Genomic DNA, 12,419 nt, shown 5'->3' on the forward strand with positions numbered 1-12,419 from the left:
ACATTCCACTTATTCTTGGGTTTTAAATTCTTTAGCATATTTTATCCATACAGTCTCATGCTCTACGCCAGCTCTATACTTGCTGAAAGAAAACAAAGAACAACAACATTTTTGCCATTCAAGAGCAACACTTAGTGGCTGATTCTGATATCACAACGGTGTAAATCAGGTGTAAATGCATTTAAGTCCATGAAGACACACTGGTATAATAATCAAAATCAGGCCCATATGTCAAAGTAGCGTAGTTCACTTTTGCTGAACTTACAAGAAAAGAAAAGATCACAGAAGGGAGAAACTAAACATAGCTCCAAATTAAAAATAATTACAACAGACACACAGAGAAAACAAAAAGGGGTGAATGGTTACAGAACAAAATGAGTACTTGTCTTATAAAGATAGGATAACAAGGTGGGTGAGATGCTGCTTCTCTAATGGGAAATGCTCAGAAAAGTAAACATGACAAAGAAGACAACAACAGAAACATGCCACATCAGTTTCAAGACTCAGCTAACTCTTTCTTTCAAGATGAAAATCAAGCCAGTTAAAAAAGTTACTCAAAGACTAAGGGAAGGTCTTAAAACCAGAATTGAAGCTAAAACACATAATACAGAGCTCTGATCATTTCTGATGAGTTATGCTGCTTTTCTTCTTTTCCTCGTAAAGTTTGCTTTTATGGAGCAAGTGTGGGCTTAATAGGCACCCAGCTCCAAGGGAAGATTCTTATTTCCTGACAAATATAGTAGGTGATGTTTAGACATGCTGCGATTGCATGCAGTAATCGCATGTAGACATGGAAAAACAGTAAAACCCCTTTTTTCCTTTGGAAATATTTGAGCAAAATAGGCTGTGGAATCTGTTCACTGCCATTTCACACTCTGTGACACAGCCATAATACCCATGATTTCTGAGGTGAGAAGGAGTATTAGAAAGTATGTGCCCTGAAATAATTGCAATCAGAATTTATTTTGCCAGAGGGTTTGGGGCCAAATTTACAGAAACACACTGGCTGCATTGTACCACTCTGACACCAGGAAGCTAAGTGAACAGGTGAACCTCATCCATAGTGTATTATGTGTGTTGAAAATGACATATATCATCATCACATTCCTGACAATGGGTCAATATTTTGGCTGGTGTAAATTGGCACAATTCCATTGACTTCCTGTGACCCTGATCTAAGGTCTGGCCAACAACAGGTCTGGGGTATAGATCCTGGGGCCAGCAACTGAATAATCTCTCTTGGGTTTCAATGAAATAACAGGAGCACATTACAGGGATTCACTTAAACCCTCTTCTGATTAGTTCAGTACAGAAGGAAACAATCTGACCTAAATGAATGATCTGTAGCATGGTAGAGGATCTCATTGACTGAGTCACAGCACATGGGAGCAGGTATCAGGGTTTCCTAATGTTTTTCTGATTACTGTAAAAACATTAAAGGAATGTTTTTTAAAAATCCCCATTAAGGCAATGGACTCCACACTTTTTTCATTGGCCATTATGCCTAAGTAGAACAGTGTGTACAAACTGCTGAGTGACCTAAGGTAACACAAATACATACTGCAAAGTCTAAATGCACAAGGGATTAAGACTTCTTTGCTTTTGCAATTCAGTATTAGATCCTTAACTCCATCTCAGTGTGATTTTGTATATTTCAATTTAAGCACTGTCATCTAATGGCACATATTTTCCCATTTCCTATGTTGTCTTCAAGAGAGCAAGACCCCACCAAATTCAGCTTATATAGCTGCATTTTTTCAATTTAAATCCTAAGAGCAGAATTCCAGCCTCAGCTGTGTGTGTTGTAGATATCCATTAAAATCACTGGAAGCTGCACGAAGGGCAAGGGTAGAATTTGGCTTCAAGTTCTACACACTGTAAATTGGTTTAGTCAAATTCCCCACCCACAGAGGTCCTATGCACAGTCTTTGCATTGGAAAAAAAGAGGTATTAGCCAAATGGTGCATTCCACACTTTTGACAGAAAGACTGCAAAAAACAAAACAAAACAGTGTAACTGGTGCATTATAAACACATTTACAATTCAGGCTGATTGTCTTGTGCTAGGAATGACACAGATCATATACAACATAGAGGAAGTGACATTCCCTTTTGTGTCACTTAAATCCATCTTAAATGACTACTTAGGACATTAGCTTTCTTAATGTGTCTCATCATTGGTGTATCATAAGATGCTGCTCCATGCCCTCTCATGTGTCCTTTGAGGTATTCCACCTATAATGCGTAGCAAGATAGCAAGATCAGAACAGCAGACTATCACAGGGATCAAGCATAAAGCTGTGTGAGAGAACCAAGTGGTGGTGAGGTCCTGGTTGAAAAATTCCCACAGGAAACAGGAAGAGTAAGATCCACACTAACTGATGCTCCAGTTTATTTTACAAGAGAAAGGAAGTTTATATTAACATGATGTATTCATTCAAAAATAAAAGCTAATGAATTAATTGAAAGACATACATTAAAATAATTCCTTATCTTGAATATGCAAATGGAAAGGATATTAGAAGTCTCTAATGTAAAATAATAGCTTGCACTTGTACGTATAATGATGACGACCTATCCATTACAAAGTACTTCACAAAGGTGGGTAAGAAGTGTTATCAACCCCATTTTACAGACGGGATGAAGCACAAAGAGCGAATTTTCAAAAATGGCCTCTAATTTTGGGTGTCCAATTTTAGACTTGTCCTCAGCATTCAGGGATTATTTTCCAAATACTAATGCCAACAGAGCAACTCAGATGGTTGTCATTCATTTCTACATGGTAGGTTCCATGAAGTTACATTTCCTCTTGTATAAAGTTCTTTATGCTGAACATTTCAGAGGGACTACAAGTGACATATTCTTAATGAGATGGAGACATAAGAAGTTTATGTCAAGAAAAGAGAAGAATGCAGAAAAGTGGACAGACAAAGAAACCACAAAAGAAGCAAGGCCCAAACTCCCCGCTCCCAAAAGCCATCTCTCCAGGGCTCAGTTCTGCTCCCACTGAAGTCAGCTGAGCTTTAGCCATTGGGCACGATTCTCTGCCATCTTGCAAAACTCTTGTATGCTCACTTTGCACAGATGTGAATGACTACAATGCAAGGGACTGGTGACTTAAGACCCACTTACATCACTGAAAGCCATATCAGTCCCATTATACACAGAACACCCCATTTGCTGCTTCTTTAATAAAGCACATAAACTCTGCCCAGTGAGTTACTTTTTCAAATTAAGTTACCATACTCCCCTTAAAATTTTCTAGAATTATTTCCATGTTCAATTCTGAAGTGGCTGAAAAGTCTACTGACTCCTGTCCCAGAAGAATCTGAACTCATGCCAGTATTCACACTGGCCCCACATTTGCAAACATTCATTATTACCTGGCTAGTAAGTTTGGACACCTCCTTAGCAAGTTCCATATCTGGACGTCCCAGCATGCTTACACCAAGGCAAGCTTCTCCTCGAGCCTTGGCTTTGTACTGAATCTATTGAAGAAAAATCATCAGTACATAAAAATGTTTAGCTTTTAATGATAAAATGCAAACACCTCCACATGCTGTTCTAATCATTTATATTGATACAGTTTGCTATAGGAAAAATACTGCTAAGGAGGTACACAGGTGATTTACAAAATACTCACATCGCTGATTAACTTGGCAGCTTGGGTTGCTTTCTTAATATCTGGTCGATCTGCTATAGATGTGTAATGGAGCTGTGACTTAGCATCTTTTTTGTATTCAACCTAATCAATGAAAACAAACATAGAGGAAAGTGGATTACTCTAGTGTTTACTACTTAGAAAAATAGCCACTAAGGACCCAATATTGCTGCTGTGAAAGTCAGTTGGAGTTTTGCCACTGATTTCGCTGGGAACAGATCTTTGGGACCAGCTTTTGTAAGTCATTTCAAATGAAGTAATAAATATCATGCAATTTTAACTGTATATGAAAAAGATGAAAGAAAACATTATGGTGGCAGCACTGTTATTTGCAAGCAAACTATTTTAACTCCCAATCACATTTTCCAGAGATGGCCTTTATTTCTCTAGGTGAAATTTTCTGCCTATGTATAATTTCATGCATTTTTTCTTGCAAAATGGAGGCTGGGGAGACATCCAGCTGAAAATCAGACCAATTTGATTTTTCTGATTTGAGAATGACTCTAATTGAAAATGGTCATATGGGCTGTTTGCTTGATGTAAATTCAGGACAAACTTACAATACTCTGTTTCTTAGCAACTTCCATGGCATGTTTCACCTCAGGAGGCTCCAGCATGATGGAATAGTTGGACTTGCCTTTCTCCTTCACAAACTTCTTTTTATAGTTTGTCTGTGTAGAGCAAATAGGGTTTATATTATATATCACTCATTATTCCCACAAGGAGCTGTGTTCTACCGACACTCACAATAACTCCTCACAGAAGCCAATGGAGATAGCCAGAGACATCATTTACTTCTTCTAAACATGCATCAGCACAACAAGGAAACCTGGCTCCCTGCAGTGTTTAGAAGATATCCATACACATCCCACTGAACCCCTGAAATGGTTCCAGTCCTTCTTGTCTAATCAAAGCCTTCTGTGGTAGTGTCTTCCACACTTCATCCTTTCATGGGAATGGTAGGAAGTTAACAGGTGCCTGTGAATGTGCACCTGCAAGAGGCCATAACCTGCCCATTACAGTCTCAACAGCAGTTCTCCAATCCAGCCTAAGACAATGTGTTGGAGCTGGAAATGGAAATAAGACTGATAGCAGGAAGAGGTCTCTTGAAATATTTTAAAAGCTATTATCCCAACATTTTTTATCGCCACCAATAAAATCTTAAACCACGTAGAAAGAGAGAGGATCCAGCATTCCTGCTAACGCATAATATGTTGGAAGCAACTTACAGCATCAAAGGTTACCTAAAGCATGTCTGAGGGGATCCCTCATAGTTAATAACTAAGAGATGTGATGTTTTGGGCCCTGATGCGGCAAAGCATTTAAGCATACGCTTAACTTTAAGGTCGTGAGCAGTTCTATTGATTTCAAATGTCTCACTGGACAGAAATAAGAAAATGTATATGGAGGAATCTATAAAAAATGCTTGATAGGATCAAATAAACACCGTGAATGTAGCAATAGCAAAATTCTACATGAGCAATAAATGTTGCACTATACTTGTCACGCACCTCACTGACATTCTTGGTCACCTCTTTGACACGAACAGTGTCCTGTGTCTCAGGCAGGGTTGTATAAGAACCATGTGGCAGCTGCCTCTTACTTTGCTCTTTGTATTTGTTCTGAATGCATAGAGAAAAAATAGTTGAAAGAAATATAGGGTATAAGAAGAAACTATTTATGAAGACATACAATATTACATGTGGTACCTCAGATACAAGAGAGCTGACACACTTAGAGAGGAGGATCTGAGGTGTGTCTGGGACAGCAAGGCATGTTCCCCTAGCCTTGTTATGCTTCTCTTTGTATTTTACCTGGAGGAGAGAAAAGATGTTATTTTATGCAATTTATTTGTCTTATGCTGACTTTAAAAATAGGCTTCAAATATACTCATGTTTCTGTATATGGCAGAGCCTTGCAAACACCACTGATGTGAGTAAGGGTTTTCAAGATTAGGCCCATAGTTTGATTTGCTTGTCAGCTTTAATATGCTCCAGCCTATATATTCCTACACATCTCACTAGAGCTTAAACTCAGATCTTGTTATAGTATTGCCAACATTTATTCTAACGACATGGTACTATGCCCAAATGAAAGCAGCAGCTTTGGTTTTAAGTATGTATGCATAATGCATGCATTCAATATATGGAGTTTAAACCTGTGTCAAAACCAGAATAATTTATTTACCATAAAAGCTGGGTATTTGGATAAAAAGGGCCACATATCTGAACTGCCTCTAGTTTATGTTTGCAAATCAACCATCCAGACCAATGAGGTTTGCAAGACCAAAACCATCCCAGATTTTGTCAATTTGTTAATAAAACAAACAAACAAGCCTAAATAATGAAATATGAAATTCTGAGCAAAATTTTCAAACCTAGATTTCTGAAGTTAGATTCCCTAAGTCCTTATTTAGATGCCTAAATAGAAATGGCATGTTTTTCAGAGATATTGAGCAACCCCCGCTCCCATTTAGAAACCAAGGTATGGAGACTATGCCCAGATGAAATTATCTGCAACAAATTCTACAGAATGACATTCACAAACTCCAGCGTTTCCATTTTGATGGTATTAGAGTTACAAAAACAACTGGACACACAACATAGTTTTTAGGTTCCTTAAATAGCATGTAAACTGTTAGCAAAAGGAATAAACATAAAGTAGAAGTTCAAATACTTACATCACTTGCCAGGATGGCATTCTTCAAAGCCAACACTGTATTTTTGTCATCTATGACAGATAGTTTGCATCCCCTAAGGAACTCTCGGTCTAGCTTGTAGTCATACTGTCAGAGAAGAAAAGAAAAGCTGACAAAAAGTACCCCAAACCTTTGCTGTGAAAGAGTGATGGAGTGTGGGAGGGAGGGAGTATAAGCTAATATAATATTTTCTAGTTTCCTCACATCACTCTGTTGCAGGGATGCCTTGGCTGCTTGGAGAAAGTCAGGTCTATCAACAGTCCATTGCCAATGAGCCTTGGTTGCTTCGTATTTCTTCTTGTAATCCAGCTGATTAAAAAGAAACATTAATGAAAATCATATCATTCATAAACTCAATATATACAGAGCCTATTTCTCCCCTTGCCTGAACAACTGCATGAGAATTGGGAGAAGGGAAGGAAATCATGCCTGGAAAGGTACACATCCATGAAAGCAGCACTTTTGGGATGTGCTTCTCTTCTGAGTCATGGATAAATGCAGAGGAAGTCTATTTGTGATGATTTTCCCCCTGCCAGGTTGAAGGAGCATATGCAGGACTGAAAAGTGGGCATGGCCTTGAAGAAAGTGGATGTGTTATCTCACTAGCCTGTCAGTGCATGCCGGATCCACCCAATGGTGTGAAGGCCTTCAGCCCTTCCCATGTGGAATTTATGCTAGCTACAAGATTAAATCAATTAGCATGGAAAATACTAGGAGCACCTATGCCTCCATACCTGAGGAATTAGGAGGTGCTTGAAGAATAATTGGTGTTTGTGCTACATGTTGGAAATTTTGTGTGCATGGATAATGCTTTGTAAACTCAGCGTTTCATTTCAGCCTGTGATAAAACACCACATTCTTCAAAGATCATCAAAATTATCTGATAAGCAAAAGAACACAAAAGACCAGGTTGGGGGTTTCAGCAAAATCCAGACTTAGTGGAGATGCTCCGAATTTATAAAATTTCTACATTCTGGCTGTGATTTTCAAAAAAGATCATAAAGGGGCCTAGTCCCAATGAATTTCAATGAAAGGTGAGTGCCTAATTCCCATAGAGTCCTTTGAAATATCAGGCATTGACAATAACAGTGAAAAGCATTAATAGCACTGAACTCACATTGCTGTTTACTTTGTAGGCAGCTTTGGCAGCTTTAATATGAACAGCATCCGGTACAACGTTGCAGTGAGACTTATTCTTCTCATAAGCTTCTTTGTATTTCAGCTGGTGAAAGAAACATATTCTGAGTCTTTATTTATATGCCACAACTCAATGAAAGTTAAATAACAACAGCACGTGGAATTCCACTTTTAGGCAATTCCTCTAATTGTTTAATTAAAAATTATAACAAAAAAGGAAGAGGTTTCCATAGATCTTGTTTTCAGCCATCCCCCACACAAAAGATACACCGTCTTCAGGTGGAGTTCCATTTTCATGCAAACAAAAATGTATCAATTTAATTCAACATGAAATACACAGTCCACACTAACCTGTGTTTAAAGCTTTTGGCCAAGATTTTCAAGTGACTAATTATTCTGGGTGCCTTCATTGTTGGGTGCCCAATATAAGCTACTTTAAAGGGGCCTGATTCTCAGAGGGTGGGTGCTCAGCACTTTCTGAAAATCAGGCTTCTTTGAGGGGGCTCAAGTTGACTTCCAAAAATGTAGATACCCCAAATCACTGGGCACTTTTGAAAATCTTTGTCCTTCAGGATTGTGTATGGGCAACTAGATAATATTAATACTTTCTACTTCTCATCTATATGTCCCTCATTACTGTTGTATCCAAGTGCCTCAATCTTTTAATGTATTAATCCTCAACAACACTCCTGTGAGGATGGGAAATCCTATTATCCTGTTTTTACAGATAAGGATCTGAAGCACAAAACGACTGAGTGACTTGCCCAAGGTCACACAGGAAGTCTGTAGCAGAGCAGGGACTTGCACCCGGAGCTCTCAATTCCTAGAGAGGTGCTATAACCATTGGACCAACCTTGCTCTCTTATACTTTCATCCTTTCTTTTCTATAGCACCATTCATCTAAGAATTTCAAAAGTCTTTTATATACATTAATTAATTTAGCCTCAGAACACTGCTCTGAGGTATTTATTATCCCCACAGTATGGATGGGAAAATGGCATGATAGTGATTAATCCAAGGCAACACAAAAGCTACTGGCCAACCCAGGGAGAGAAACCAAGAAACCAGCTAAATAGATGATAGCTCAACCTGCAGCTTTCATTACAGGTAAGAGCTGTTCTATTCCAACCATCATTATCCCATGAACTATGCTGAAAAGGTACATGAATGACTATAGCTTTTCAGTTTTTTTAAACATTGTTATATTCCCTGTGAATATGTCAGATGCGGCAGGAGGAATTTTGAATTAAAATAATATTGATATATTCTAATAAAAGGCTAGCTGTTATGGCAGTGTTACCTACTAGATAGAAAGAAACAGTATTGTGCAGTAAAATAAAGGTACTGATATCAAATGCCAGGTATAGTTTACTTACATCACTTATTCTGTCTTTGACCTTGCGCATAAGTAGTAAGAGAGGGGTGTCATGGATTGTGGTGTACCCCTTAGACTTGGCCTTCTCAAATTCCATCTTGTAAATAATCTGAGGGTAAAAATTGTTAAATCGTATTATTCTGGCTAACCAGGCACAATGTAAGTGCTTTTAAAAAAGTCAAGTTGAAAAATATTTTATTGTGGCTGAGGAGGACTCAATTTTTTAATTAGCATACTTCAAAAGTCACAATTCAGAGTAGGAAGATAGACTTAAGATATATTTAGCATTATGATATTATGGTAATTATACTTACCTCACTGATTTGCTTGTTGACTTTTGCAGTCCTCAGATGTTCTGGGGTATCCACGATTGAAGTAAACTTGTCTTTCTGCATTTCATACTGCCTCTTGTATTTGAACTAATGGGGGGAAAGAAGAGGACGTTAACTAGACGAAACAAGAAAACATCTTCAAGAAGAGACACAATCATGTTAAGACTGCGTACTGAAATGTATGGGCCCATCTCCTACTGAAGTCAGTGGAAGCTGGGTATGCATGCATAGACAGAATGTGGCCCTTTGAGCCAGACTGCATGAAGCTCTTATTTATATTGGAGCATCTGGGCCTGCTTGTGTGAGTTACTCCCACATGTGGTCTCATGCTGATTCCAATGTGAATAAGAGCTCCGCAGTCTGGCTACAACTATATCAGCCTGAAGGTCTAAAATAGAACTCTGAGATTAAAAAGGATTCTAAGCAGTTCTGTAAGGTCAGTGAAAGTGCTGCTTTTGTTTTTAATCACACTGGACCAGATTCCCTTTTAAAATCAGTACCAGGCTGAAGACTTTAATTAGGGTCTGGGAAAATATAAACATGGCAGACTAGAACAAGCAAACCCTCGAAATATTTCATTGAGTGAGAAACAGTATCGGGACACTGATGCCATCACAATGCTTGAAATATGTGTGGATAGTTTCTTTAAGGGTCATTTTGTCCAGCTCTGGGCCTAATCCTGTTCTCACCAAATACATTGAGAGCAGGACTGGGCACTAGGAATGAAAATTTACTACAGATGGGCTAGGGACAGGTGGAGGAAATCCAGAATTTTTCAAAAACCTAACTCTCACTTTATTCTCTGAATCATCCAAACTGAGAATATTTTGGTTACCAATGAGAAAATAATGCATGCATTAGAGATCAGAACAGCAAGGGACACAAATTAAAGGCAAGAGTGTACAAACAACACTCAGAACAGACTTGTCTCAGTGTCATTTAACTCCTCTCATTTCAGCAGAAATACCTGAGAGGAGTTCACATGAGGCTGAATGTATTTTTTCACGCAACGCACTGTCGACCTCTGGAACTCCTTGCCAGAGGGTGTTGTGAAGGCCAAGGCCAGTACTATAACGGGTTCAAAAGGGAGCTAGATAGATTCATGGAAGATAGGGCCACCATTTGCTATTAGCCAGGATGGGCAGGGATGGTGTCCCTAGCCTCTGTTTGCCAGAAGCTGGGATTGGGTGACAGGGCATGGATCACTTGATGATAACCTGTCCGTTAATTCCCTTTGGGGCACCTGCCATCGGCCACTGTCAGAGGACAGGATACTGGGCTTGATGGACCTTTTGTCTGACCCAGTATGGACGTTCTTATGTTCATTTTTTACTGAGGGTTATAATATGGGCCAATAGATGAATGGAAAGCCAGTTCAGGCTCCTATGGGAGCTGGATCAGGCTTAGGGTATAATAGGTATAATTTCAGATGCTCCATTACCAAGTAAAGAATAGCAAATGCATGGGGAAACATTAGAGCTCAAGATCAGTAGAAATTCAGAGAATTCATAAATATTAAGATGTTAAAAATTCAAGCAGCTAAACGGTGTACATAATGCCTTCCTGCAACAGCAGCCATTCACATTACCTGGCTCCACAAGTTTGTGTTGTAAAGCGCTGTCAGCATATCTGGTCTCAGAATTTCATTACATCCATGTTGCAGGAACAACTTGGCACTAGACTTGTATTTTTTCTGTCCATGAAAACAGCAATGAAGCACAGAAGATACTTGTGAAGCCAACAAACAACAGTACAGCTTTAGATTCCAGTCACGTGCAAAGTGATGCGATTTAGGCAAGCATACTATGTGTACTCACACCATTGCATGCCTGGACATCCATATAATTTTAAACATGTATTTTTAATTAATGGTGCCAAATTGTAGGGCCTGCAATGATTTACCAACTCCTTAAAACAATCAGAACATTGAAACACCTTTTGGAAAATAAGAATAAATCTTAGACCAAAAGAGCATTTAACCAATCGAACAAGCCCACAGTGGCCTTATATTTGCAAATTAGATGGAAAAAATAAGTGTAAAAATAATTGAAACGAAAAGAAACAGTCAAGAATAAGTGCAAGATCCAACATCCATTGAACTCAATCAGACTCTTTCCATTGATTTCAATGGACATTGGATCAGACTGTAAGTAAGAAAGATGTATATAGGATTGTTGTAATCCTGTCAGTCCCAGGATATTAGAGAGACAAGGTGGGGGAGGTAATATCTTTTATTGGACCAACTTCCACTATGTAAGCTTGAAAGTTTGTCTCTCTCACCAACAGAAGCTGGTCCAATAGAAGATATTACCTCCCCCACCTTGTCTCTGTGAGAAACATGTCATGTAAATATCAATTAATGCACAATATTTGAGAATACATAGAGAAAAAACATAGACTAGTTAACTCAAAAAGCAGCTGTGGTCTTTGGGTGGCAAAACATATACTGTCTGATAACCCTGAACTAGAACTCTGTAATATCATAGGTGAAGCTATGACATCATTAGCTATAGACATTTCAGGCAGATTAAGATGTGTATTGTGTGCTATCTAGTCACATTTTGCTTGCACTGGTCAGCACTGCTACAGTAACTAACTGCTCAGTTCATCTCTTCTTTTGGCCAGTAGAATTCTAGGCTCATCCACAACAAAACTGTAATTATCTTTCCTCTTCTCATACTCAGATGTGTATATTAAATTGTAGCAAAGTAAAAAGGGGAGGGCACAAAGAAACATTGATATAACAGTTTCAAAGCTGACATCTTATTGTGCATAATATTTAATATTTAAAAGGATACTGTTCAGTACCTCACCCAAATTAGAAAAATAAAGAAAAAACAGAGGAAATGTAGATCATTTATAAATAAGGCTAAGATTTTGTCATGGATATTTTTAGTAAAAGTCATGGACCGGTCACAGGCAATAAACAAAAATTCATGGAAGCCATGACCTGTCTCTGAGTTTCACTAAAAATATCACTGACAAAACGGGGAGGGAGGTGGGTTCAGCACCTACCACTGATAGAGCTCCGAGGTCCCTGCCGCTACAGTGAATGGGAGCTCTGGGGTCCCGCTGTGCAGCAGTTGAGCAGTTCTGGGGGCCCCACCACCACCCATGGTGGCTGGGAGCTCCTGGGGGTTCCCTGCCACCTGCAGTGAGTGGGAGTTCCAGCATCCCCTGCCATGGGGACAGGGCTACTGCAGAGTCCTCTTGCCTG

The 12,419-nt window shown here is 38.9% G+C and overlaps 1 protein-coding gene across 1 annotated transcript in view; it reads right to left on the minus strand.

The window, feature by feature from the left end:
* Window positions 1-12,419, minus strand: part of NEB (nebulin) — a 200,323-nt gene that overhangs the window by 35,218 nt on the left and 152,686 nt on the right. The window contains exons 125-135 of the mRNA XM_038422666.2: window positions 10,791-10,895; window positions 9,185-9,289; window positions 8,872-8,979; window positions 7,476-7,580; window positions 6,563-6,667; window positions 6,341-6,445; window positions 5,370-5,474; window positions 5,172-5,282; window positions 4,221-4,331; window positions 3,643-3,744; window positions 3,383-3,487 (exon numbers count right to left, since the gene is read on the minus strand). Of these exons, the coding sequence (XP_038278594.2) occupies window positions 3,383-3,487; window positions 3,643-3,744; window positions 4,221-4,331; window positions 5,172-5,282; window positions 5,370-5,474; window positions 6,341-6,445; window positions 6,563-6,667; window positions 7,476-7,580; window positions 8,872-8,979; window positions 9,185-9,289; window positions 10,791-10,895 (1,167 nt within the window). The remainder of the gene's footprint in view (window positions 1-3,382; window positions 3,488-3,642; window positions 3,745-4,220; window positions 4,332-5,171; window positions 5,283-5,369; window positions 5,475-6,340; window positions 6,446-6,562; window positions 6,668-7,475; window positions 7,581-8,871; window positions 8,980-9,184; window positions 9,290-10,790; window positions 10,896-12,419) is intronic.

This window comes from Dermochelys coriacea, chromosome 11 (genome assembly GCF_009764565.3).
Source record: "Dermochelys coriacea isolate rDerCor1 chromosome 11, rDerCor1.pri.v4, whole genome shotgun sequence".
Classification (NCBI taxonomy): Eukaryota; Metazoa; Chordata; order Testudines; family Dermochelyidae; genus Dermochelys; species Dermochelys coriacea.